A 27,719-nucleotide genomic window follows, 5' to 3' on the forward strand; every position below is an offset into this window, starting at 1 on the left:
TGCCACCAGCACCCCGCCCAGCAGCGGCCATGGCAAGCGCGCGCCTGCCGGCAGCCAGCCGCCCGCAGCGCCCCGTTACCTGCCCCGCGAGGTGCCTCCGCGCTTCCGCCAGCAAGAACAGAAGCAGCTGCTAAAGAGAGGTCAGCCGTTGCCTGCAGGGGCTCTGACCAGTGCGAGCCCGCCCCAGGGTGCCGGGCCCGCGGGGGTAAGCCCCCCTCCCCTCCCCGGAGCCGGAGCGCAGCAGCACCCCAGCACGCTCCATCCAGGTAAAGACCCCCGCAGACTGAGGTGCCCCCCCCACCCCCGCGGGAAGGGCGTGCTGTCTGGCGTCGCCGCCCGCCCACAGGATACGCGGACTCCGGGCCGAGTCGCGGGAGCCGGCCGGCCCGATTCCCTTGTGCTCGGTTTTCAGGTCCAGCCCTGTGTTCACCTACTTGCTTGTGTGATTTCTCATACGTTTCCAGACGGCCTTAGCCACGCCAGCCAAGTTCGCTTCTCCCCAGAAGTCAAGGTCTGTGCGTGCGTCCCTGCAAGTCTGAGAGGGCAGGGCCCGGGGTGCGCCCGCTCTGCAGGAGCCCCCACATCTGCTCGGGCCGGGGCTTTCCAGCTCATTCAGACACAGGAGCCAAAGCCGGCAGCGCTCAGGCTCGGCCCCGCGGTGTCCGGGGTCCCGGGGCGCCTGCTTCTGGCCGGCGTCCTTGGGGGCAGTCGGACAGCGGCTTTCTCTTGGCTCCAGGAGCCAGCGCCACCCGGTCGTTCGCTTTCCAGCCCTCAGACTGCTGACGGCCCTCGTCCCTGTCTCGTCTCCCGTCTCCCCTCCCGTCTCCCGCCGTCCCGCCTTCTTGTCCTCACTGATGGACTCAGACTGTGTGTGCAACGGCCACATTTCTCGTCATTTCCTTAACTCGTTCCATCTCAGATGACTTAGCAGCCGGCACCGGGTCTAGCGTGGAAACCACGTGTGCTGATGGCGGTGGAACTCGGGTTTGTAATGAGAGACGCAGGGAGGTTCTTGTGCGAGGTTGGGATTTTTTTTTTAATTTTTTAATTTTTTAAAATTTATTATTGAGACAGAAACAGAGCATGAGTGGGGGAGGGGCAGAGAGAGAAGGAACACAGAATCGGAAGCAGCTCCAGGCTCTGAGCCGCCCGCACAGGGCCTGATGCGGGGTTCGGACCCACGGACTGTGAGATCCTGACCTGAGCCGAAGTCGGACGCTTAACTGACTGGGCCCCCCAGGCGCCCCGAGGTTGGGATTTTAAAAGAAACAGGGCACGAGTTACGTTAACGTTTTCTTTCCCGCGCCGCCTTGTGACATGGAGAGGAGCTCCAGCGCGGCCTGCACACACCTCTAGCCCTCAAAACTCTGACTTTGTGGTGCGTTTGAGCCAGATCTTTCTAGACCACTTTGCCAAGTCTCCTCAGATAGTCTCGACTCTCACCTGCTAAGCTCCCGGTGGAGGGAATGTAGGTCAGTGGTTGTCAGCAAAAATGGAGGAAGAAAAGAAACTATCAAATGTAGTCACTGGCCGGGAAGCCCATCCCGCGGACTTGGCCGCAGCGGGCATTCATAGTCCACACCGTTCCGACTGCGCTGAGAGGCCGTCCTCGGGAAAATCTTAACACACTCGGGGAGTGTGGGGTCGTCCCTAAATAGCCTGGCGGAGCGGCCGAAGATGCTTATTCTGAAAAACTGGAAAAGAAGCATAGCACCTGCTTTCTTCAGGGCTCAGCCCTGGTTCCAGGTCCGTTGGCGGGTCTGCATCCGGGTGCTCCTCAAGTGCCAGCGCTTCGAGATGCCATAGGATCTGCTTAGAGAAGTGGGGGACGGGGATTGTTTCAGATTCGGGAGCTGGAAGTACTGTTCTTTATTACAGCACTTGCGCTGCAGATATCCTGCTCCGGAAAGCTGCTTCTAGTTTATTATGCTTTAAAAAAAAATAGACTAAATAAATCAGCATTTTCTATAAAACATCTCAGAAAGTGGAATCGACTCTATTTACAAGATAAGAAATGACAGATTTATAGCTACTGAGCACTTTTTAGAGCACTTCATTTTAGAGCACTTTCATCTCTTTCCCAGCAGTCGCCGGTGTCCTGGCCACATGAACCTCTCTGACCGGCTCGGGCACCGTCGAGACCTGTCCGGCGGTCCAAGCTGCTGCGGCGCGGGGCCCGGCTGTCCCCGGCTGCCACAGCCCTGCACAGCCTTGTCCAGTCCGCACTCCCCTCCTCGTCCGCGTGGCCGCTCCCCTTCCCATCCAGGCCCGTGTCCGCCAGATGGTCTCGTCGCTTCCTCCCTCCTGCCCGCCCAGGCCGCCCCCATCCAGCCCCTGCAACTGCTCTCCGGCTACACGCACCGCCTCCCCTGCTGGCACTCTGTGCCACCCGCGTTGTTTGCTGGCCAATTGTACGAGTCTCAGCTCTCTGTTAAGTTGAAAGTGCCCTCTGAAGAGGGCCTCCTGGGGTGCCTGGGGGGCTCCGTCGGTCGATTGTCCGACTTCAGGTCAGGATCTCACAGTTCGTGGGTTCAAGAACCACGTCGGGCTCTGTGCTGAGAGCATGGAGCCTGCTTGGGGTTCTCTCTTGCTCGCTCGCTCTCGCTCTCTCTCTCTCTCTCTCAAAATATATAACCTTAAAAAAAAGTTTATTTTTAAAAGAAAGCTTCTCACCTTCTCACTTTCCTTTGGATTGGAAAACGCTTTGCATGGGGGCGGGGGTGGGGGAGGCCCAGCAGCTGGCCCTGGTCACACCCCAGCTGGGACTTCATTCTCCCCGAAAACCGTAAGTCTGAAGCTCTCGGGACTTCTCCTTGCTAAGGCCCCTTCCCTTTAAGCTCTGACCCAACACTGTTCACAGAGAGCCTGCTTGATTGGTCAGCAGAGGCGCTGCCGGTGCCACGCCGTCAGGAGCCAGGCTGGCGGGCTCTGGGCCTAATCGGGTTTCCAGACCTGTGACCTCCTGTGTGACCTTGACCAGGTTGCTTTCACTGCCTGTTTGAGCCCTCACCTGTGACCTGGGTTGACCCCTAATTCATAGGGCTCCAAGGACAAGATGTTTGCTCCACGCTCAGCCCAGGGCCTCGTATACAGTAAGTGCTCCGTAAGTGCGGCAGGTATGGGCCCGGCACTGAAATGCTGCGATGGAACAGCACGTGTGTTTTAAACTCGCCGGGTCTTTAAGTAGCAAATCCCGCAGCGGCGCAGTAAGCTCTCCGGGCCTCCCGTGCTGCGCACATTCTGAACGTGCAGCCGTGCCTCGTGGAGCGGACGCGGTCTCCGGAAGCTTGCCTTTCTCCCGGCGCACGCCACACGCTGGTTCACGTGCAGGTGAGGCCCGCAGGAGTGGCCAGGTTTCCTCGTGTGAAACGGGTCCAGATACTGCTTCCAGGAGAAGCGTGGGCACCTTTTACGCTGAGTAACGCGTGGAGTAGCGTTGTGTTTCGTTCTGGGCGAGCAGGTCTCCACTCCGTGGCCACACCGGCCTGACAACGAAAAATGCGGCTGCACTCCTTATTCCGTTCCTCCGACTGAGAGGTTAGGTGAAAACGTAAGAATGCTCCATCGAGGACTAAGATGGAGTCACCCAAGCAGGGCGTGGGCGTGTGACTCATCCTGAAGACTTTAAGGGCAGACCGTTGTTTTTCCGCGGTGTGTCAGTATGTGGACTCTGTTTCCCCCAAAAGGTTTAGTGTGGGCGCACCTGGGTGGCTCAGCCGGTTAAGCGTCCGACTCTTGATCTTGGCTCCGGAAACGATCTCATGGTTGTGGGATCGAGCTCTGTGTCAGGCTCTGTCCTGACCGTCCAGAGCCGACTTGGGATTCTCTCTGCCCCTCCCCTGCTCATGTACGTGCATGTGTGCACTCGCTCTCTCTCGCTCCCTCACAAAATAAATAAACTAAAAAAAAAAAAAGGGGTTCAGTGCAACTGGCAAAGATTAAAGAAGGTTAACTATCCCTGGATGGAGCTGGGGGACTGTGAATCACCTTTATCACGGCTCATGGGTTTAAAAAGCTACCACACTGCAAACCTGCCAAAATCCACGAGCATCCTGGGCCCCTCCCGTCCGAGCGCCGCCCTGTGCCTGCCTCCTCCTCCGGGAGGGGCCCCCGAAGCCCTCGCCTGTCCGGAGAGCGAGCGCCCCCTCCGCTCCACAGAACAGGTGGGCAGGGGCCAGTGAGCGGTGGGGGTGCAGCAGCAGGAGCGTCGTTGAGCTGAAGGCTGGCGCCCGCACCGGCAAACCTTCTCTGCCCCCGCACAAGGCAGCGGCAGCGTGGGGAGGGGGACCCGGCCTGACAGGGGTGTTTTTATTCAGTCTTTCCCTTTATGTTCCACGTGCTCTGAAAAAGAGATGTCAGTAGATCAGTCTGGCTCTTCTTAAGTTTCCTTATGATTCACCTTGTAATTTGCATTAATCCGTCACACTTGTTCATAGGGAGAAATTGCACTGCCAGGTTTTGCCATATTTTGACAAAGCGATACAGTAGCTTAATACTTTTTTTTACTGTCTTTCCTTTTGTTCCTCAGTCAGAGTGTGTAGGCAGCAGTCCCACACGGCCGTTGGTACGCCTCTGACAAGGGAGAAGAGGCTAACCTTCCAGAGTTTCTTCTACATTAAGTCATTGAGCAGAACATGCATTGAATGCCTACTAAACTTGGGGGGGCCTGGGTGGGGTGGGGTGCTCAGTAGGAGATAACTGTGGGGTGTCACATGCACAGTAACCCAGACTGAGGATGGGGGCCTGCCAAGGAAGGCTTTCTTTTTTTTTTTTTTTTAAATTTTTGTTTATTCTTGATGGGGGAAGGGAGAGAGAGCATGAGCGTGGGAAGGGCAGAGAGCGAGGGAGACACAGAATCCAAAGCAGGCTCCAGGCTCCTAGCTGTCAGCACAGAGCCTGATGCGGGGCTCGAACCCACGAACAACCACAAGCTCATGACCTGAGCCAAAATTGGACGCTCAAGCAACTGAGCCACCCAGGCGCCCCAGGAAGGCTTCTGATGGAGGCAACGTGGGCTGAGTGCTGGATTGGCCGGGAGAGGCAGGCCACAGAGCAGCCTGGGCGTGGGGGGGTGGTCCTCTGTGGGGAATGAAGGCAGTTCCGTGTGGCTGGGGCAGAGCGCGGGGGGCAGCAGGAGGGGACAGGGCTGGAAAGGCAGCTCCAAGGATAGTCGTGAACCCGCGCACGCTCACTCTGCGGCCGCGGCACGTCCAGCGCACGCCCACAGCTCTCCCGGCACATTGCCTTTGGAACTTGATAGGCTAATTCTGAAGTCCATCTAGAAGAGCAAAGGTACATAATTAGAATAGCCAAGGAATTCTTTTTTTTTTAATGTTTTTATTTCTTTTTGAGAGAGAGTGGAGGTGGGCAGATGGAGGGACAGAGGATCTAAAACAGGCTCTGTGCTGACAGTGGAGAGCCTGACATGAGGCTGGGACTCCCAGACCATGAGTTCATGACCTGAGCCGAAGTTGGACGCTTAACTGAGTCACCCAGGTGTCCCCCCCCAAGAAAAATTTTTAAAAATAATAACAAGCCATCCAGTAGAGCAAGTGATCAGTTGGCAATTACCTACAGCTGTGTGTTACTGGGGCCAGAATAAACAGAGAGACTGGGGAAAACACGCGCATGCGTGGACACTGAGGTCAGCGTGACGTGGCCTTGCAGACTCCCGGAAAACGGCAGCCCCGGCCAGAGGAGTGCTAGGAAGGCACACACAAAACAAACTTGAAAACTGTCAGAGGCGACCCAGGAGAACATTTCCAAATCGTGGCCTGAAGTTTTCTCTTAAGCAAGAAGCCGTGAAAAGAAAGGTCGACAAAGTTGTGTAGAAAGTGACAAATCTTTACAAGCCCGTAAATAAAGCCGGAGAGGAAACACCAAGCACTCCCATAAGCCAACAAGGACAAACAGCCAGTCCGCTAGGAGAGTGGGCAGAGATGGTTCGCAGGCAGGTCGTAAAGCGACTACAAGGGGGTCCTGCGCACGGACAGGTGATGTTACTTGAGGCCAGGGGGGTCACGGAGGCAGATGAAACCCGCAGCGGTGCGCCATGTGCCAGGTCCGAGGGCTTGACACACATCAGCTTGTTTGGTCTTCGCAGCAGGAATCCAGGACCGCCACACCCGACAGGTGGAAGTGTGGGGAGGGGCGGCGGCCACCTGCTGCAGGCGGGAGTGTGGACCAGTGCGGCGGCCACCTGCTGCAGGCGGGAGTGTGGACCAGTGCGGCCTCTAGGGAGGGTAGTTTGGTAGAATTGGAAAGCGTTTTAGGTGGCCTGGGTCCTGACCCAGCCCTTCTAGCCAGGGGCACATCCATGCACCAGCCCCGTCTGTCTCTGTTGGCTCGGCAGTTGTCGCCTGCCCGGTGACCTGAGCCGATGGTCCCTGAGTGGAGACTGGCAAGAGGCAGTGGGGACAAAAACTCTTTGGAGCAGCGACAAGTGCAGGGAACATTATGAACCTTCCGGAGGCAGATGCCACACTTGGCCATGTGGAGATAAAGAGAACCCGCTGAAATTTTGCTGGGTTTCCGGCCCTCCGGCGCAGGCGGTTTCCACAGAGAAATACACGTTGCCGGGGATGGAGGGGGGCGGGGGCTCCTGCAGAGCGGACGGAGGGGCCACCCCCTCCCCGCGTGGCTCCAGGTTCCCTTTCAACCAGCATTTGTCCTGAAATAAAACATTGGCCTTCTGAAAAACTAATGAAGGGAGAAAAGGGATTTTTTTAATTCATGTATTAATTGCGGGGGCAGCTCATAGAGCCAGTTGGCAAAAGTCGTAACTGGTAAGGTAAGTGGTAGTAGATCAGTGTAGCGATTCACACTATCCAGGCTCCAGAAAAATGTCACTTCGTCAGGTGAGTTTCTAGGCAAGTCTGCCGCACCCCTGCAGCTGGAAGCACTTGACAGCTCTTATCCTTAAACCTCCACCACCTCTCTCTCCTTGGCCGAGGGCAGAGCAGTGTGCTGCTTCGGTGGCTGCTTTGTACACTTACAAACAGAGGCTTTGATTAATATGCAGTAGAGTAGTGTTTGCTACCTAGATCTTTTCCAGATAGAGGCAGGGAAGTAATTAGGAAGTTGGACACTTGCCAGTTTACATATGGGGCTCGGTCAGAGCGCCCGCCAGTGTCGGCCTGCCCGGAGCGGAGCGTCAGGCTGGTGCAGAGCGAGCGGGAGGGACGGAGGGGCGGCAGACAGAGGCCGCACGGGAAGAGCAGCCTGTTTGCAGGGCGCTGCGCCTTCTTCTCCGGCCCACTTGCAAACCCCCAGAGAAGGGGCCCCCGGTGCTCCCTGTAGCAGGTCCTGAAGTGCAAACGTTGGTGACAGTCGAAAGAATGTAAAGAGGAAGAAAGATCGGTTTAGTGTCAGCTGCAATTAGATAATCAGAGCTTTCAAATCCCCCGGTGGGTGCCTCCCCCTCGTGCAAGGCGATGAATCGGACACCTCCTGGAGCGGAAAGGGCACTGCGGGCCAGGGGCCCACGGGCGCCCACAGGGGGCCCGGCCTGCAGGCCTGCGCGGGAGGGTCGCAGCAGCGTCTCCGGGCCGGCGGCCCACGCCTGCAGGTACCCCGGCGGCGCCCCGGGAGGGAAGGCGGCCCCACTCCGGCGGATAAAATGGCGTCGTGGCCACCCGCTGCGGCTCCTCACCGCCCGGCCATGGCCTTGGCAGTGCTCACTGCCCAGCTCTCCCAGCCCTGCAAGCTCCCTCCTTCCCTCCCTCCCCTGCGAGCTGCTGAGCGCCCGCAGGCCTGCCCGTTCCCCGCTGCGCTCATGTGTTCCTGACCTGCCCCAAGCCCTCTGCTCCCACTGGCCCCACTGCTCCTATTGCCGCTTTGCAGAAAACGGGCCCCAAAGCGGAGTCAAGTTGTGGACACTTGGACTGCTGTTCCCCGTAAACCTTTCACTCTGCTCCGCATTTCCTAATTCCTTGTGCTTGTGGAAGCTGACAGGTGACGTGTTTAGAGTGTCCTGAGATGGAACTGTCAGCTCAGGGTGCCTTCTCTGCCGGATTGTGGCCCACGGTAAGGGGGAGGGGAGCTCTCTGGTTCTGAAAACCGTTGTTAGGTTTCTCCTGCTCCTGGAAGGACGGGCAGGGAGTGTGTGTTCTTGGTCTTCGTTAGGAACCATTTTCAGCTACAGAAAGCGTTGGGAAGTACTTTCTGTAACGTATGGCTCACTGTTGGATCATTTCAGTCCCGGGGACTTTGTGGCGGCAAAGAACGGGCACCGCACAGTCTGTCCACGTCTCCGCTGGGGCTGATCGAGCGCGCTGCGCCCTGCTGAGTGCGTCTTGTCCACACTTCCTGATCTGATGAATCTGATGCCTTACTCTAGCTTCCGGAAGCTCTTTGTTAAATACTTGAAAATTTTATATTTATATGGTAACAGTTTTGGAATTTAAAAAAAGGAAGCTTTTCTCTTTAATGCATGCTATTGGACAATCCATTTTAATTTAATCACTTAAAGCAGTTAGGTTACTTAGATTTTTATAGACGTCTGTTTTTAGAAGGTTAACAGCAGAAGAAAGAGATTTTAACGTGATAGACAAAGTTCATTAGATTTTTCTTTTTATGGATTTTTTTTATTTAGGGAGAATTATTTTGATAGAATGGTAGAGTGGAAGGGGCACTAGATGCAGGTTTCAATTCGGCCCTTCCGTGTCCAAGACTGACGTCCCTGAGCCTCCGTTTCCCCATCTCTAAAATGGACATAGTTTGTTGAGGTTCAGTTAATTCGGTGTTGAGGGAGGAGAACTTGGGATTTCAAAGTGCGGTGTGCGGTCTTCCGGCCGTGACGACTCCTGTTTGTCCTCTCAGACTTGTGATCACAAGCGCGCTAGCCCTCCGGGGCCCCCGGGCTGCAGCCTGTGAGGGAGTGCGGTCTGGGCTCGCTCTGGAGCTCTCCCGCATGTCCGAGCCCCACCCCTGCAAGTCCGGCCCCTCACAGACTCCTGTACACAGATTCTCTCTGGGAACTTCGGTTTATGAAAAGCATGTTATTCAAATATTGTTGAAGTCATAAAGTTTTCTCTTTTAAAAATTTTTTTTAACATGAATTTTTTTTGAGAGACAGACACAGCACGAGCAGGGGAGGGTCAGAGAGAAAGGGGGACACAGAATCAGAAGCAGGCTCCAGGCTCTGAGCTCTCAGCACAGAGCCCGATGCGGGGCTTGAACCCATGAACCGTGAGATCATGACCTGAGCCGAAGCTGGCATTCAACTGACTGAGCCACCCAGGTGCCCCAGAAGTCATAAAGTTTTCTTAGGAAGAATGGTGTGCTTTCAACATAAAGAGAATAATGACCTCTTTACATTTTCTATTTTGGAATAAATTCTCTTATCAGAACATGTTGTGCAGGCACCTGGGTGGCTCAGTCGGTTGAGTGGCCAACTCTGGATTTCGGCTCCAGTCAGGATGTCAGCGTTGTGGGATGGTTCCCGTGTAGGGGGCTCTGCGCTGAGCATGGAACCAGGTGGAGTCTCTCTCCCTCTACACCCCCCCACTTGTGCACACACGTGCTCTCTCGCTCACTCTTTCTCTAGAAAACTAAAAAACAAACAAACAAAAAAGAGTGTGTGGCGGTGGCAGCAGTGGTGCTGGAGGCAGCCGTGCTAGTGCTGAAGGTGACGGTGGTGACAGTGGGAGGGGACGGGGATGGGGACACGGGTGCCCGGACTGAGCTGCTTGCACTGCGCCCCGCAGAGACCCGCAGAAGACTTCAGAGCGTCCAGGTGGGGAGGGGCCCATGGGAGGGGCTTCGGCCTCAGTTTCCAGGGGGCTCGGGGTGTCGCCCGGCCCCGCTGCCTGTGGAGCCATGGAGGCAGCCATGGCGAGCGGTGTCTGCACCGCACCTGGAGTGTGTAGTTGAAAACCGTAACCGTTGCATTAAAATCATAGCTTGTTTCCTTTTTGGCTTTTGAGAACGTTCAGACTTTTAGACACATTTTTATGTTCAAACCATTGTTTTTTTAATATTGAAGTAAATGGACACAATTGATTCTCACTGTAAAACTTCTTGAAGGGGGAGGAATGATAAGATACAAGTGGAATAAGGGAAATAAGGAAAAAGTAAAGCAAAGACCGCAGCCCGCGTGCGCTGCGCCTGCCGCCGTCGCGGCACGAGGGCCTCTGCTTGGGGACACGAGTCCGTTCATCCGAGGGGCCCCCCCCGAGCCTGACAGCTGGGCCTGTGACGCCGGTGCGGGAGCGTCTGAGGCGACGATGCTGAGGACGCCGTGCCGCGGCCGCACGGGGACGGGCGTGGTGCGGGCTCTGCCCTGCGCCGGGAAGTGTTAGAAAGAGGGCCCTGGGGACGGGGCGCCTGGGGGCTCCGGCAGGTGCGTGTCCGGCTTCGGCTCAGGTCATGGTCTCACGGTTTGTGGGTTTGAGCCCCACATCGGGCCCTGTGCTGAGTGCTCAGAGCCTGGAGCCTGCTTCGGATTCTGTGTCTCCCTCTCTCTCTGCCCCTCCTGTGCACTCGCATGTGTGTGCGTGCGCTCTCTCTCTCAAAAATAAATAAACGTTAAAAAAAAGGAACTGTTAGGCAGGTTACGTAGGAAGTCACACCGCTGGTAAATGAGCAGTGCGTGAGCTGGCTCTCAGCCCCTCCAAAGCGCTGCCCGCGTGAAGACCGCCGGTCTTTGCCGTGTTGGGGACCAAGGCCGTCGCTGCGAAGTGGATGCGGGCGTTTCGGGGCGGCGCTGGGGACCAGCAGGCGCTGTCCTGTGTCCCCCGTGCGGGAGCGCAGCGCTCTCTGGAATGCTCTTCACAGTCGCCTCTCCGGCGCCTGCCTTCATCTGCTTTCATCTCTCCCATCCTCACACTCCTCTCCCCGCCGGCCTTCTCTCTCTTCTCCGCCCCTTCCCGCTGTTCATACCTGGTTCTAGAACGCTCCGTGCACCTCTGAGTCGCGAGCGCTGGTCTCCTGGCACGTACCACTTGCGGACGCCCTCGCTCCTGAGGAAGAGGGCCCTGCTCAGGGACGGGTCCTGCTCGGTGCCTGTTAGACGCAGCTCCCGCTGCGTGGGCTCCCGAGGCTGACGGGCACAGAGAGGAGACGGGAGTGGCAGCGGTGGCCCGTTCAGGGGCTAGGTGACGCAGCCGCAGCGACCGGGGACACGCGCCGTGCGGTGAGCTGAAGCAGGCACAGCTGAGCGGCCGGCGGATTGCTCCCAGGACTTTGGGGGCGGGTCTGCCTGGTGTCTCGTGAGCGCCCCAGACTCCCGGGCTCCCTTCCTCCTCCCGCTTCTCTGAGCTGCTCTTACTCCAGTGCTCTCGAGCTCAGCGCCCACACCCCAGATCTGGACTTCAGTCTTGACCCCTCCTCCCCAGCTCCCCGCCTGTCCGGCCTTTGGCTAGGTCCTGCTAACTCCGCCAGCTGGGTCCCACCCCATCTCCCCGCCTGTCCTTGGGTTAGATTGTCGTCACCGTCTTAGCCTCAACTACAGCCACCGAAGTGGACGATAGAGAAAAAGTAGCATTTGTTTTTTATTTTTTAATGTAAAAGGTAAGGAAGAAATCCCAGTGTTCTCATTCGGATATTTACTCTACAGCCTGATGCGTGTCTGTCTCCTCTACCCAGGCCTGGGTCCCAGGTCTCCCACGTGTGGTCCAGTGCAGACGGGAGTGGGGTCAGAAGGCCATGGTCATTCCTACTTGCGCTCCGTGTTTTGTGCCAGGTCAGCTCGTGTGGGCTCCCTGAGGTTTTCGTAGACCTGCCGGCCCCAGACAGGACCGAGACAGCACCTTCGGTACCGTACGGACTCCGGGCCCCCTCCGGACCCCCTCACTCGCATTCTGAGGCTCAGGTATCTCTGACAAGAGGCTAAGAGTTCACAACCTGCTGGTGGGCAGCATGTGAGAACTTCTGTTTATGTTGGACACAAAGAGTCCGGGAGGAGTGCGTGCTCACCTTGGCCCTGTGGGTTCGCTCCGGGCTTCCTGCTGTCATCCCGCACCGGTCTTGCTTCCCACACGTGCACATTTATCTGTTGTGCTGGAGCAGCGTTTGGAAGTGAACTGCAGATACCTCGGCCCTGAAATAGCTCCCAGGTTCAAACAGGTTTTCTTGTGCAGCCGGAGTGTAACGATAAATTTGAGACATTTTACTTCGGTACAATCCCATTATCAAGGCTATCTGAATTTAGTACATTTAAATTTCACCAGTTGCCCCAATAATGCCCTTTATATAAAGCAGTCGAATTCTTTCTCTTTTAGGTTTTATTTTTTTTTTGTAATCTCTGCTCAATGTGGGGCTCGAACTCACAACCCCAAGATGAGAATCTCATGCTCCACCAACTGAGCCATCCAGGTACCCCTGTCTGTGTTTATTGATGCCTACCTCCACACATGCAGAGTAAAATGATAGAATCTAGGGGCACCTGCGTAGCTCACTTGGTTAAGCCTCCGACTTCAGCTCAGGTCAGATCTCACATTTGTGGGTTCGAGCCCCGTGTCAGGCTCTGTGCTGACAGCTAGCTCAGAGTCTGGAGCCTGTTTCCGGTTCTGTGTCTCCTTCTCTCTCTGCCCCTCCCCCTCTCAGGCTCTGTCTCTCTCTGTATCAAAAATAAATAAATAAAACATTAAAAAGTTTAAAATTTAAAAAAAATGATAGAATCTATTACTTCAAAATTGTTTCTGAGAGTAAAACAATAGCTCGGTATGATGTAGAGTCCCTGGCTTTTTTTTTTTTTTTTTTTTGAGAGAGAGAGCGTGCAAGCTGGGGAGAGGGGAGGGAGGGAGAGACAGAGAAAAAGAACGACAAAAGAGGATCTCAAGCAGGTTCCATGCTCTGCATGGAAGTCGGACACTCAGGGCACCTGGGTGGCTCAGATGGTTAAGCATCTGACTCTTGATTTTGGCTCAGGTCATGATCTTGCAGTTGGTGAGATCGAGCCCCACGTCAGGCTCTGCCCTGACAGTGTGGAGCCTGCTTGGGGTTCTCCCACTGCCCCCCAAAATATATAAAGAAACTTTTTAAAAGAAATTTTTAAAAAAGAGTCGGATGCTCAACTGAGTGAGCCACCCAGGCACTTCTTTATTTATTTTGCATTCGTAATTCTCAGAGAGATATCTAGAACCTGCCTTAGGAAAGAGAGCTTTTAAGTGCTAGAATAACACAAGAATACCTTGCGTTTACTTTTTATGTACTGCCTGTCTCCACGTGCTGCCCCTGGATTAATTTTTGGAGACCCTTGTTTATTCTGATGTTGTTGAAAAACCTGAAGCAAGAAGCGGAGGAGCAGCGCGCCCAGTGGTGGCAGGCCAGGCGTTAAATGTCAGCAGCAGCCCAAACGGACACGGGGGCGGGAGGACACGGGGGCGGGAGGCGCGCCACCGCGCGGTGCCCCGGAGCCCGCAGCTTCCCCGGGACCCGGGGAGCCACCCCGACCCAGGCGCAAGCCGCTGGGGGCCGTTTGCAGAACGCTGTTGCTCCAGATGAGCTCCTAGGGCTCTAGGACCTGTCCTCGAAGGAAACTGTCTCCGGGGTAGATTTCTCGTGTGCGTTACAGCTTCCTGTAAATGTGAACTTGGTCTAAACTTTTTCACTGCCATTTGGAATTGTGTCAGATGCCCTGCTGAACATGGGAGGAACAAAACGGCCGTCCTTGCCTGTCAGAGTTTACGGCCTAGAGGGAGAGACGGGCTGTCACACGGGCGGATGGCTGTGCGCACCGGGAGCCTGTCTGGCGGGTCCGGCGCCCGGCCCCAGCGTGAGGCCCGACGTGGGAGGCGCTCCAGGGTGCTAGCCGTCCCGGTCAGGGCTCGGCAAGCCGCGGCCTCCCAGCCAGGGCTAGCCCGCCACCTGCTTCTGTAAATCAAGTTTTGTGGGGACACAGCCATCCTCCGGCTTTCACACCACGGTCACGGAGCCGAGTGCTTGTGTCAGAGACCATGTGGCTCACAAAGCCTCAAACATTTGCTCTGCGGCCCATCCCGGGACGCGCTTGCCAGCCCCTGGTCTAAGGGAATGAGAAGGAAAGACTGTTAGGTTGGCTGTGTCTGAGGGTCCCGGTGGTGGGAGGGGGCGCTCAGCTGAACCGTCCGCGGAGCGGCGAGAGGCGAGGAGCTTGGGCCTGGAGTCCGGGTCGGGGACAGCTTCTCAGGACGCCCTGTCGGTGGGGAGCGGAGTGCGGCTGGTGCCTCGGGGACCTGGCTTGAACACAGAGCGGGGGAGCGGACGGTGCGGGCTGGGGTCCCAAGAGCACCCGAGCCTAGCGGGCGGCCAGCAGAATCCGGTCCCTGTGTCAGGAGCCCTCCGAAGGGCTGCGGCAGGCGTTCGCGAGGTGCTGGGGGTCCACCTGGGAAGCACACGTGGTGTAGAGCGAGCTGCGGAGGGGGGGCGGCTTCCAGGGGCTGCTGGGGGCTGTGACCGCGACCCAGTAATCTCTATACCCAACGTGGGGCTCGAACTTACAACCCTGAGGTCGTTTTTAGATGGAAGTTTCTAGAGATACTCACATGTAAACTCACCGGCACGACTTGCTCTGCCCCTCTTCGTCTCCGATGTTGGGGATGCCTGTAGCGGTGACTTTCTTTCCTGCCAGGACCGCCCCGCTCCGTCTTCAGAGCTCTTCCCCCGCCCCCGGGACGGAGGGGACGTCAGCAGCGGCTTCATCATCGCCGCGACCGTCCCTTCCGAAGGTGGCCGTACTTGTTAGCAACCGCCCAGGCCACCCCGGCACCCTGATGCCCCCGTGGACCCCGTGCGATTATGAGCTTCTTCACCCTGACGACTGGGGGCATTCCAAAACTTGAGATGTTTTCATTTTTGTAAATGAAAAGAATTCTTTTTCTCACATGACCCAGCGTCAGCCTTTGGTCCTTGGTCCTTTGTTGGTCTTGTAAAGCGCTGAAGGCGAAGAACTATCTGTGAAAGTCCAGGATCTAAGTGTTTATCAGCCCTAGCCTCTTCCTACCTCACAGAGAAGTTCTAAAGTGCAAATGGTAGCAAATGTAAAGGTCTGCGTTTGTTTATTGTTCTCCTAAGCGGCAACATTGCCCCTACAGTTTATTATCTCGTAAGGTTTAATATTAAATGTTTTGGCTCATTCTTATATTCGTATTTATTGCTTAGTTTCACATTTTGATTATAAATATTCATAGAAAATCCCAAAACAGAGTCATCTGAGTCACAGGATGGCGCATGCTGGAATTGTTCCGCGGTGTTTATTGAGGATGCCCAGGTTTCGTGGGGTTTCATTTGCACACAGTGTAGTTCTTTGTCTTTGGCTCTTTCTTTTAAACAGAGTAAGTATATTTTACTATAAAAACGTCTTTGCGCGTGAAAAGAAGTTCAACATTCCTAATCGGCGAAGAGAAGCAAATCCAAACCCCAGTGAAGCACACTTCACATCTGCTAGGACGGCTGTTTCCAGACAAGGGGACACGCGTTGTCAGGGTGTGGAGCAAATGGAGCCCCTGGGTCTTGCCGGTGGAGATGGCTAAGATGGCGCAGGCCCTGTGGAAGCCAGCACGGCGGCTCCTCAAAGGACTAAGCATAGACCCTCCCCAGGGCCCCGCGGTGCCACTTCTGGGCGCGCCCCACGCGGTGAGGAGAGGGGCCGGGATGGAGGTCTGCGCGCTGCTGTTTATGGCGGCATTTCTCCCTGCAGCCAGAAGGTAGAAACAGCCAGACTGTCCATGGATGGAGGAGTGGGCAAACAGAACGTGTGTGCACACAACGGAGTATGGTCGGGCCTAAAAGAGGAAGGGACCCCCTCGGGGCGCCTGGCTGAGCAGGGTCGGGTAATCGTCCGACTTCGGCTCAGGTCATGGTCTCGGTCTTACAGTTCATGAGTTCAAGCCCAACATTGGGCTCTGTGCTGACAGCTCAGAGCCTGGAGCCTGCTTCTCTCTCTCTCTCTCTCTCTCTCTCTCTTTCTGCCTCTCCCCCACTCACACTCTCTCTTTCTTTCTCTCTTTCACTTTCTCTCTCTCTCAAAAATAAACCTAAAAAGACATTCTGACACCTGCTCCAACACAGATGGACCTTGAAGACATTCTGCTGAATGACATAAGCCAGCCACAAAGGACAGACATTGTACAGACCCCGTTTATAGGAAGTCCATGGAATAGTCAGAGCCCCAGAGACAGAGTAGAGTGGCGGTGGCCGGGCCCGCGTGGAGCCCGTGCAGCCTCCGTCGGCACGTGACGGCTGGGCTTCGCACCCCTGCGCCGCGCGCTCTAAGAGGGATACGATGGGAAATGTGTATTTTACAAGCGATGTTCGCTTTGATGCTGTGCTTGAGATTGAGCGTGCCAGCGGCGGGGATCCGCCGGGGTGGGGTGGAGAGCCGTAGCCGTTGTGTGGTCCGTGTGGTCTCCGGGGAGTGAAGGGGCCTCACGCTGGGATGCCTGGCGGCCTCGGCTGGAGCTCCGGTCGCTGCTCTGCACGGGTTCTTAGGTGCGTCCAGGAGACCGTCTTCGGCGGCCTCGCACTGGGTGGGGGGCTGGCAGTGAAGCGGGGGGATGCATCTGTGCTCTGAGGGCGCGCCCCTCCAGAACTGGACGTGGTTCAGTGGCCCGACGGGTCCTTCCATCACACCGAGTCTGTGTGTTGTGTGTGCAAAGTGAGAACAGTTTTCAAGCAGTAAAGGTGTGATCTCCTCGTCACACTCCTAGTGCCCCCGACACCTCTGGGGGACCCGCTGCATCCCTTCATTTGATAGCACGAGTAAGCATTTAATTTTTTTGTTCCATTTTGTTTTTATTGAGAGAGAGAGAGGGCATGTGCCCATGAGCAGAGGAGGGGTAGAGGGAGAGTCCAAAGTAGGCCCCGCGATCAGCACAGAGCACGACGTGGGGCTCGATCCTACGACCCTGGGACCATGACCTGAGACCCTCAACCAACTGAGCCGCCCGGGCGGCCCGAAGCATTTCATTTGTGTTTAAGTTTACTGAATTATTTTAATTTTATTTTTATTTTTTTTAAGCTATTTATTTTCAAGTTTTTTTCTGTTTTGTATCTATTTTTGAGAGACACGGAGAGACAGCATGAGCAGGGGAGGGTCAGAGAGAGAGGGAGACATAGAATCTGAAACGGGCTCCAGGCTCTGAGCTGTCAGCAGAGAGCCTGACACGGGACTTGAACCCACGAACCGTGAGATCATGACCTGAGCCGAAGCCGGATGCTTAACCGACTGAGCCCCCCAGGCGCCCCGTAAGTTTTCTGAATTATTTTTAAAATAGAAGAGAGTGTGCAGAACATACTATCACTGGGTCCACAGTACAGGCTTAACGTAATCTCTTGCAGGTTTGCTTCAGATCTCTGTTTTAGAAACGTGATGGACGTCACTCGATCCCTTTCTCGCCTCCCCCGAGAGGAATCGGTCCTCGTGTTTTCGTGTAAAATGACCAGAGAGTAAAACGGCGTCTTGTGCTGTTCAAGTGCGTCTCTTGATGAGATTGGCCATTATTTCATTTTAGCGGCTACGGAGGGGCCTCCTCTGAATTGCCTCTTCCCTTTCTCACTTATGTTGGTGGTTTTCTTACTGAGTTGAGGAGTTCTTCATTCTGATAATCATCCTTTATTTGTTCTCTCTTCCTATCTGTGGCTTGTTTTTTGGCTTCCTTTATATGATCTCTCCCATCATACCAGTGTCTTTAATATTAACATAGTCAAACCTATCAGCCCTTTAAGAAGATGAGTGCCCCAGGTCATAGAGAAAGCCTCCTGTGTTTCCTCACTGAGCTTAAAAAAGTTGGACTGGGGCGCCTGGGGGCTCAGTTGGTGAAGCCTCTGACTCTTAGTCTCGGCTCGGGTCACAACCTCCTGGTTTGTGCGATCGAGACCCGTATTGGGCTCTGCGCCGACAGTGGTGGGAGTCCTTCTCTGCCTCTCTCTGCGCCTCTCCCCCTTGCGCGTGCGCTTCCTCTCTCTCTCTCATGAAAGAAAGCGGGGTCTACTTTTGTTTTTCCACACGGCTGCTTGTCCCAACGGCATTTGTCAGCTCGTCCTGCCTTCCCCACTGGCTTGTGACGCCGTCCTTCTTACGAACGGGGACGCAAGCACATTTTCACACCTGGTGTGTAGTGTGAGGCCATCAGATTGGGGGCTGAGCAGGAGTCAGAAAGCATTGTGCACAAACCTAGACCATTAAGAGAGCGGATTCTCTGACGCCGGGACCTGTTACGGGACGGAAAAGAGAAGGTGTGTTCGGAAGGTGCCCTAGGTCTCGGAGGGCGCGCATCGGAAGCCGGGTTGCTCACGTCCTGGCTTCTGGGCGTGGGCGGCCGTGAGGGCGATCCTGGTCAAGGGGGGAGTAGCCTGCCTCCTGGGTTGTCCTGTCCCCAGAGGAAGCGGGACTGATGTGAAGGATTTGCTGGTAACAAGCGGTAATGTCTGTCTTTCAACTTGGTTTTGTTTTCAGTGTTAAATGATGAGACGCTTATTCATCTCTTTAAATTAGTTATTACAAAAGCTGTTTCTTTGTAGCACTTGCAAAACCGGTGGGGGAAATTGTCACAAACCAGGGTTGCTGAGGGGCACCTGGGGGGCTCAGTCCGTTAAGTGTCTGACTCTTGATTTCAGGTCCGGTGATATCACAGTTGGTGAGATTCCCCACTTCAGGCTCTGTGCTGACAGCTTGGGGGCTGCTTGGGAGTCTCCCTCTCTCTCTGCCCCTCCCACACTCTCTCTCTCAAAGTAAATAAATCAACATTTAAAAAAAATAGTTTAAATTCATTATCTCCCTTTTGGGGCGCCTGGGTGGCTCTGTCGGTTAAGCGTCCGGCTTCGGCTCAGGTCATGATCTCACAGTTCGTGGGTTCCAGACCCGCGTTGGGCTCTGTGCTGACAGCTAGCTCAGAGCCTAGAGCCTGCTTCCAATTCTGTGTCTCTTTCTCTCTCTGCCTTTCCCCTGCTCACTCTCTGTCTCTCTCTGTCTCTCAAAAATAAATGTAAAAAAAAATTTTTTTAATTCATTATCTCCCTTTTAAATCAGACAGCAAAAACCTTTTTTTTTAAGATTGAACTTGTCTCTGGGATGTTCTTTGTGACTGTCATGGTCATTCTTTACACGCTTTCTATTTTTTTTATAGCTCCATTCAAGTTTCAAAGAGATTTTCTGTGGGAAGCCCAGTTTTACTGCCCAGGAATAAGATTTTTCTTATTAAAAATTTGAAGAAAACATAATGATGAAAATATTTTAAAAGAGAAGAAATATTTATTGCAGTTATCTATCATACTATCTGAAGAAACTGTCAAGGAGTATGTGAGTTTGTTGTACGTGTAAGCTAATGTTGCATATTGCTTTTGTTTATTTTTGAGTGATGCATACATCAATTTTTTTAACGTTTATTTCTTTTTGAGAGGGAGCGAGCCCAAGCGGGGGAGGGGCAGAGAGAGGGGGAGACACAGAATCCGAAGCAGCTCCGGGCTCTGAGCTGCCCGACTTTAATCGACTCAGCCACCCGGGTGCCCCGAGTGTGACACACACCCCTGACGCAGTCTGCTGGAAAACTCGTTGGAGTAGAAGTTGGATCGCAGGGTTAGAAATCCTCGAATAAAATGCAGATAACAAATGGTGGGTTCTTTCAAAGAATTTCACCTTTAAATGCTTCTTCATTTCACCAAGAGGGCAACGAGATAAGTGCAGTATAGGTGACCCCGCGTGCGGCGATTCTGGGGTCTCCAGTGAGGGGCTGCACGGTACGGAAATGGACAGCAAGGGTAGAAGGACTCCTGAGAGACGTCTTCTTTGTTGTTATTAACGCAGAGGAAACAATGATCAACCGTGATCGCTGGTCACAATCGACAAATGGTATAAATGTCATCCTACATATAAATTAATAGTGTGACTGACCCTCGGTACCCCTTGATGACAAGATTGCATTTTGTCGTGCCTCTTCTCTCTCTCCGTCTGTCCCCCGCTCCCAAAATACTGGGTCTGTCCTACGATCTGCACTGTATTTCCAGCTGTTTCCTACTAAAGGAGCCGTGTGGCGTCCGGACTCTGCTCTCGCTCCGGCTGGAGGTCTTGAAGAGCATGACAGGCCGCACTCAGGACCCCGTGGGGACACGTGGTCCCCGGCATTTCCGAAGTCTGAGTAGGCGTAGGCGTGCCACAGTCACCACAGTGCCAATGTGCTCCCTCCTGGTCATGCAGCTCCTTTACTGGGGACACGGGCAGAGCTGCGCGTGAGGTCACATGCCCGGGGAGCGTCCTCACGGGGGGTGGCGGTGCGGCGTAGCGGTCAGACCGGATACAGTGCGAGGCACCTTAGCCCTTTTTCTAATGGGAACGTACTGTGAAGACAAATGACTTTTGTCTTTAAGTCATTGGGTAGTGTCTGTCATCCAGAATGGGAGCTTCCCCCAAAGACTAGCTACCAGGGGGCCCATCGACCCCTGCGAGAAAGATCTAATTCTGAGTGTGTTTCCTCTCTTTCAGATCTCAGTCACAGTGGATTGGCAGATCACTATGACAGTTCCCCGTGGGGACAGCAGCCCCCTCACAGAAGTGAAGCCGGCTGCGGCTGGGATAGAGTGGTCATAGACAGGACTGACAAGGAGGCGTGGCCTTCCGTCACGGGGGCGGAGACGGGGTCTGCCTCGGAATGCACTACAGACACTGACTCTGCCTCCAGCTGCGGCTCAGAGAACAGTAGCATGGCTACAGGGGGCGCCCAGGGCACCTTCACGGGACACACCAAGAAGACAAATGGCAATAATGGCACCAACGGTGCGCTCGTCCAAAGCCCTTCTAATCACAGTGCCCTTGGAGCGGGGGGTGCGAACGCTAATGGAAACGCAGCCCGAGTGTGGGGTGTAGCCGCGGGCCCCGGCTCGGGCCCGGCCCACGGCGCGCTCGGCGGTGGGGATGGAAAGATGGACAGCGTGATCGGGGACGGGAGAGGCCAGAATTGCTGGGCTGCTTCCAACCCCAGTGCCGGCATCAACCTTAACCTTAACCCTAATGCCAATCCAGCTGCCTGGCCTGTACTTGGACACGAAGGAACTGTGGCGACAGGCAGCCCTTCCAGTATTTGCAGTCCGGCCAGTGCCATAGGTCAGAGTGCGGGCACCCAGAACGGGAACCCGCCGGGCACGTTAGGTGCTTGGGGAAACTCACTGCCGCCGGAGAGCACAGAACCACAGACATCCACTGCTCAGAATGTGTCTTTCAGCGCACAACCTCAGAACCTTAACACTGATGGACCAAATAACACTAACCCCATGAACTCTTCACCAAACCCTGTCAATGCAATGCAGACAAACGGACTGCCAAACTGGGGCATGGCTGTTGGTATGGGGGCCATCATCCCGCCCCACCTGCAAGGCCTTCCTGGTGCTAACGGATCATCGGTTTCTCAAGTCGGGGGCAGCGGCGGCGAAGGACTCAACAGCTCGGTGTGGGGCCTGTCCCCGGGTAACCCTGCCACAGGAAGTAGCAACTCTGGGTTCAGCCAGGGGAATGGAGACACTGTGAACTCGGCGTTGAGTGCTAAGCAAAATGGATCGAGCAGCGCCGTGCAGAAGGAAGGAAGTGGAGGAAGCGCCTGGGACTCGGGCCCTCCCGCTGGCCCCGGACTCCTCGCCTGGGGACGGGGCGGCGGCGGCGGCGGCGGCATGAGTCACATCCACTCGGGGGCTTGGGGCCACCCCAGCCGAAGCACCCCCAACGGGGTGCACGGGGAATGGGGAAAGCCCCCAGACCAGCATTCCAGCGGCGACGGCAGCGGGAAGGCGCCGGCAGGGTGGGACTGTCCGAGCGTCAGCAGCCAGAGCCCTGCCCTGCAGCCCGCCAGCGAGCACGTGAACTCTTGGGCCAAAGCCGCGTCCTCTGGAGCCGCCGCGAGCGAAGGAAGTAGCGACGGTTCTGGCGGTCACAGCGAAGGGGGCGCTGGGAGGGAAGGAGCAGAAGGTCGGAGGCGAGACAAAGGGATCCTAGACCAAGGGCACATCCAACTGCCGAGGAACGATCTTGACCCCAGAGTCCTGTCTAATGCCGGCTGGGGCCAGACTCCGGTCAAGCAGAACACGGCCTGGGAATTTGAAGAGTCCCCGAGGTCGGAGCGGAAGAATGACAATGGGACAGAGGCCTGGGGCTGTGCGGCTCCTCAGCCTCCACACTCAGGGGCGAAGAGTGATGGGTCCATCGGGAGCAGTACAAATACCTCTTCAGTGTCCGGCTGGGTCAGCTCCCCGCCGGCCGCCGCACCGGCCAGCGCGGGCTGGGGGGACAGCAGCAACAAAGCGCCAAACGGCCCGGGGGTGTGGGGGGACTCGGTAAGCTCCACTGCTGTCACTAATGCTGCTGCTACCGCCAAGAGCGGCCACGCCTGGAGCGGGACCGGAAGCCAGGAGGACAAGTCGCCCCCCTGGGGGGAGCCTCAGAAGCCCAAATCTCAGACCTGGGGAGACGGACAGAAATCCAATCCGGCCTGGAGCGCAGGAGGGGGAGACTGGGTGGACTCGTCGTCTGTCCTTGGACACTTGGGGGACGGGAAGAAAAATGGCTCCGGATGGGATGCCGACGGTTGTCGGTCAGGGCCTGGTTGGAACGAGGCTGCCAGGTCTGGGACCAGTGGCTGGGGTAATGGCACAAACGCAAAGGTGAATCCAGGGACAAACTGGGGAGAGTCTTTAAAACCCGGCCCCCAACAGAACTGGGCCGGCAAACCCCAAGACAGCAATGTGAGTAACTGGGGAGGAGCCGCTTCCGTTAAACAGACAGGGACCGGGTGGATCGGGGGTCCGGTCCCTGTCAAACAGAAGGACAGCAGTGAGGCCACGGGCTGGGAGGAGCCTTCTCCGCCATCCATTCGACGCAAAATGGAAATCGATGATGGTACCTCAGCTTGGGGTGACCCGAGCAACTACAATAATAAAACTGTAAACATGTGGGACAGAAACAACCCGGGCGTGCAGAGCAGTGCCACGGCCGCCGCCGCCACCACCCCCACGAGCAGCAGCACGGACGCGGGCGAGACGCCGCCGGCACACCAGGCCGGCGCCCAGCTGAGCCGGTCGCCGCTGCTCGGTCCAGGTACGGCGGGCCCTTCAGGTAACTCTAGAAGGTGCAGAAAACCATTTGTTCTCATGACACGTGTACGCATCCCCAGTGGCGTTTTTACGTAGCAAGGGACGTCGGTTTAAGTGCCCTCCGCCCTGTAGCATTGTGCTCCCGTATTCTCCCCGGAGAGTGAGTAAAGCAGGATTCTCCCATAGCTTTCTCCCCAAGAAAGAAAGCTATTCGGCACGCTCAGCGCTAAGGAGAGTAAAGAAGTACACCCTCTTCAGGGAAAGGGGGGGCCGTTGTGTTAGCTGGCGTTCACGTATGACAGTCTTCGGTTCCTCATGGGACGAGCCAGTGGTCCTCGAGCCCGGCCTTGGTCAGGAGTGCTCGGGGCCTGCGGGACAAGTCTCCGGGGTCGCTGGCAACGTGGGTCTGCGGGAAGCCTGCTTGCTGGGAGCTTCCAGCTCCGCAGGCGTCCCGATGTGGGGTGGGCGCGAAAACAAAACCGTGCATGTACAAGGCGCGTTGTGATTCCAGCCAGAAAAAAACCCCTAAAATTAGACTGGACCTTGGGTTTTGAGTTCCTGCTTGGTGCAAGGTGCTCTGCTGGACACTGGTGGACGGGAAGGAAGCCCTGCCCAGAGTCCTTCCCCAGGGAGCAGGAACTGTGACAGAGTGAGCACACGGTCCGCACCACGCGCGGTCCAGGGAAGGTCTTTGTGCCAGGAGGGGGCTGCAGCCCCCTTTCTAACTGGGGTGTCGGGGCGTGGGGCGCAGTCTCACTGTGCTCCAGGCGCAGGGTCGGCCGAAGCAGCGAGTGAAAACTGGGCCCTCAGATCACAGAGTCCCCCGGGCACAGAAGAACCAGGAGGAGAACACAGTCCCAAGTCAGGGCCCCGTGCTCCTGCCTTCCCCCTCCTGCACACTGCACACCCCCCCGCACGGCTAGAAGCCTCTGCACCAGGGCCCCCACACGGTACCGGGGAGCCCCCCTCTCGCCTGGCGCCCTGCTTTCCTGCTGCTCTGGCTGTCCTGTCTTCTTAGACGGCGCCACCTCCAGACTCCCCTAGTTCCTGCATTTGCTCGTGTGCTGTCGTCCTCTGGGACCGTACCCTGCACGGCGGGGCCTCTTTGTGGCAGGATTTGAGCAGCAGCTCCCAGCTGTCCTGCTCCGTCTACCTGTGCTCCAGACCATCTGCCTGGCCCTCACGGCTCCTCCTCATGGTCCTGGTTCTAAACCGTTTGTTGTCTTCTGGAAAAGCCGTAGCTGATGAGGAGGGCCTTTGAGCTCAGAACTGATGGCGTTGGTTTGCACGTGTGGCTTTACTGAGTGCAGAGTTGGGTGAGGCCGTCCCTTCCCTCACTCCTAAGGGTTCTCCGCCTCGTGATGCGCTGAGTGTCATGCAGCCTTTCAGAGCCACAGCACGTTCGCCTTTAAAACCTGAAGTGTTTCTTTTCTTTAAAACTAGTATGAAGCCCTTCCGTGCTCAGGACCCTTCCTTGTGCACTTGGCCGCTTGGTCCCAAGTGCAGAACTTGCCCCCGTAACCTTTGGACTCGGCAGTCCCCTGTGTCCCGATTGCGTCATCAGTGTGTCAGTTTTCCTTCTGGTTTTCTACCGTCCCTGAATTTTATAAATACGCCATAAAGACAAGATGGAGTCCTTTCTCCTCGGCCACTTGCTCGGTCACCGTATATGTGGAGCGGAATTGGCGCCCAGAATCCAACACCGGGGAGTCTAGAAAGTGATGTGTTTTAGCCGTGAGCCCGTGAGACTCAGGAAGGCTCGTAGAGGCCGCGGGACGGGTGCTCGGTGCCCGTTGGCTGCGTTGTCTGCAGAGATGTCGGTTTTAACTATTTTTTTAATGTGTTACTTACTTTTGAGGCCGAGAGATTCAGAGCACGAACGGGGAGGGGCAGAGAGAAAGGGAGACAGAATCAGAAGCAGGCTCCCGGCTCTGAGCTGTCAGCAGAGTCCGACACGGGGCTCGAACCCACGAACGTTGAGATCATGACCTGAGCCGAAGCCAGAGGCTTAACCGACTGAGCCCCCCAGGCGCCCCAGAGATGTGGGTTTTAAAAAGTTCGCTCTGCCCACCAATCACCATTGAAACAGATATGAATGGAGAGTCATGGGTGCCGCACCCCCACCCCCGGCTCCATGCGCCCACACCCATCTACGGCAATGCTTCTAGAACTGGTGCCTTTATCCTTTTATTTGACATATGCTCACTGGAAATACTTCATTGAACACTGTTGTGTGCCAGGCCCGTAACGGCGGGGAAGACAGGCGCTCTGCCCTCTTTGAACCCCCACATGGACGACCTGGCTATCCTGAGCAGGGAAGTACGGCATGTAGGACGGCACCTAACCAGGGTTTTGATCACGGGGGGGGGGGCCGGGGGTGGGCAGACGTCGGGTCAGAGTGCAGAGGAGGGGCTGGCACTCGAGAAAGCCTATGCCCGAGAAGGGCGGTGTGTAGGAGGAACAGAAAGAAGTTCAGAGGGGTCTGTGGGTGGGCTGAGCAGTGGGGTGACAGGAAGGCCTTGCAGAGAAGCTGGAGAGGGGCTAAGGCAAGATCGGGCTGGACCTCTTCGGCCACTGGAGGCGCTGGCTTGTGGCCAGAGGTTTCGGGGAGGCTGGTGAGACGTTTTACAGATTGAATGATCGGACTTATATGTAGAATCGCTCCAACTGCAAAATTAAGTGGGAAGCAGAGCTGGAGAGGAGGAACCAAGCTTGGCCAGTGTGCTGATGGTGATGGTGACTTGGATTGGGACAGTGGTGGGCCCCGGAGACAGAGGTGGCAATGGCAGCAAGGCTTGGAAACCGGGTGTAGGAATAAGGAAGAAAGGTGAGCACAGGGCGCCCGGAGCTCTGGCCAGTGGACCAGCACGCGTGTCCCTCACTGACTCCCAGGAGCACAGCAGGAGGCGCCTGGCCCGTGGAGCAGTGGCAGAGGATGGTTGTAGAAGGCGGTTCCAGCCGCGGCTAGGGCGGGCGGCGCGGCTGAGGGAGCACGGCGGGAGTAGAGCGGAGTAGAGCGCGGGGTCGGGAGTGAAGGTTTTCTTTCAGACGGTAGAGCCCAGAGCCTGTCTAAAGACTGAGTGAAAGGAGCCGGTAGAGAGGGAGAATAGATGGAAAGGGGGGAGCTCCTGCTTCCAGCGGGAGGAGGCGGGGGTGTCTGTGGCCAGAGGGTGACAGACGCCTTCCAGGACTCTTTTTCTCTAAGAGTGTCAAGGACCCCAACCTCACATGCAGACGAGGCGGGCAGGAGCATGGGTGTGAACAGAGGCGAGGTTCGCCTCGGCCCAGCTAGGTGATGGGGCGGAAGGCTGAGCAGGGGTCCCTGGAGGGCTGCGGGGCCGCGTGCGGGACGCAGAGGTCACCGCTGCACAGCTGGTGAATGTTCGTCTACCCAGCGTGTGTTCATTAGGACTGCTGTGTGCCCGGTAGCACTCTGGTTTGGGGGACAGCAGGGAGCAGAACGGGCAGAACGCTGCCCTGGTTGGGGTGCAGTCCGGGAAGGAGGGCCAAGGCACGCAGGCTGGCCAGCGCGTGTGCAGGGTGTGGGTGGTGTGGAGGAAGGAGCCGGGCAGGGGCGTGGGGGGCAGAGACTGCCCTCCAGTGCAGGGCGGCTGAGCACGTGAGCAGCTGCTCGTCTTCGCTGGAAGCATCCAGCATAAGGAGGGCTGCCTTCCCTTCTGCGTTCAGTCCAAACACCACTGCCCTCCAGACCCTTCCCTGCGCCAGTCTGCCCGCTGGACGTGACCTCCACAGCCTCCTTGGCGATGCGCTCTTTTCTGAGCCACTGTCTCATATCCGGAATCCTCCCTGGAGCTCAAGACGTGTGGCCTCTGCTGAGACTCCTGTGCCCTGAACCGAAGGTCAGAGACCCGGTGGGCCGCGGACAGCACGCGCCCACAAATGTGCCTTCATCGGCCCCATTTTTCATATGAGTCAACGTGTATAGTGAAAACGTTTTATAGAAGATTCCAGATCTTTGGCCTCTTGAAATCCCGGAAGGTCTGACATGCTGGATTCGGACGGCAGCAGGCAGCTGGAGTGGCCGCCTGTGAGGCCCGAGCACAGCCGTCCGTCACCCCCTCACCGCTGAGGCCGGGGCCCCGGGCGCGGTCACCCGCTTGTGTGCAGGTGCTTTTCACGGGCCTGTGGACGTGAGCCGCCTGGCTCCCTGCAGCGTCGGGGTTCGGGACTCCTGTTTCTTTCTAGGACGTGACTGACACTCCTAAGCGCTTTTTAAATGCCCTGTGGGGAACCTGAAGGAATGAGACGTGAGAAGAAAGCAAGAACTGACGCCACGTGTGGAGGCGGCGTGCGGCCGGCGGCGGAGGGTGGTGGGGTTGGCGGCCCGGCGGGTGTTGGCGCTGTCGGGACGCCTGGCGGCCCCAGTGAGTAGCCCCGTGACGCTGGATCTCAGGCTCGGAAGCTCGAGCCCCACGTGTGGCATTGCATTTCCTTAAAAAACTAAAAACAAAAGTGTCCTCTCCCGCCCACCCGAGACTTCTGGGAATTCCCCCCCAGTGCCACTCCTCACGGTCACGGTTTGAGTCTCCGTGTTTGTGCCCGTCACTCTGCTCCGGGTCGTCTGGAGAAGCTCCTCCCGCAGTGCCCCCCTGGGCACTGGGGCCCCCACCCTGCTGGAGGCCACGCGCGGTGCCTCTGCGCCCACTCTCTCCTGTAGCCTCGCGGCCCCGGGCCTCAGTTTACCGGTGGAAAGTGGCTGACAGAGG

At 56.5% G+C, this 27,719-nt stretch overlaps 1 protein-coding gene across 7 annotated transcripts in view; it reads left to right on the plus strand.

Annotated features, from left to right (window-relative positions):
• TNRC6C (trinucleotide repeat containing adaptor 6C) overlaps nucleotides 1-27,719 on the plus strand; it is an 80,256-nt gene that overhangs the window by 11,988 nt on the left and 40,549 nt on the right. For 4 of the 7 annotated variants that reach the window (XR_003904526.1, XM_029927993.1, XM_029927995.1 and 1 more), the window contains exons 4-5: nucleotides 1-266; nucleotides 20,399-23,014. Coding sequence is in view for 6 of the 7 variants with exons in the window: in XM_029927993.1 (XP_029783853.1) it covers nucleotides 20,617-23,014 (2,398 nt within the window). In the remaining variant the exon portion in view is untranslated. The remainder of the gene's footprint in view (nucleotides 267-20,398; nucleotides 23,015-27,719) is intronic. The other 3 variants (XM_029927998.1, XM_029927994.1, XM_029927997.1) reach the window with 2 other exon arrangements.

The sequence above is a fragment of the Suricata suricatta genome, chromosome 17, assembly GCF_006229205.1.
Source record: "Suricata suricatta isolate VVHF042 chromosome 17, meerkat_22Aug2017_6uvM2_HiC, whole genome shotgun sequence".
In the NCBI taxonomy this organism is placed as follows: domain Eukaryota; kingdom Metazoa; phylum Chordata; class Mammalia; order Carnivora; family Herpestidae; genus Suricata; species Suricata suricatta.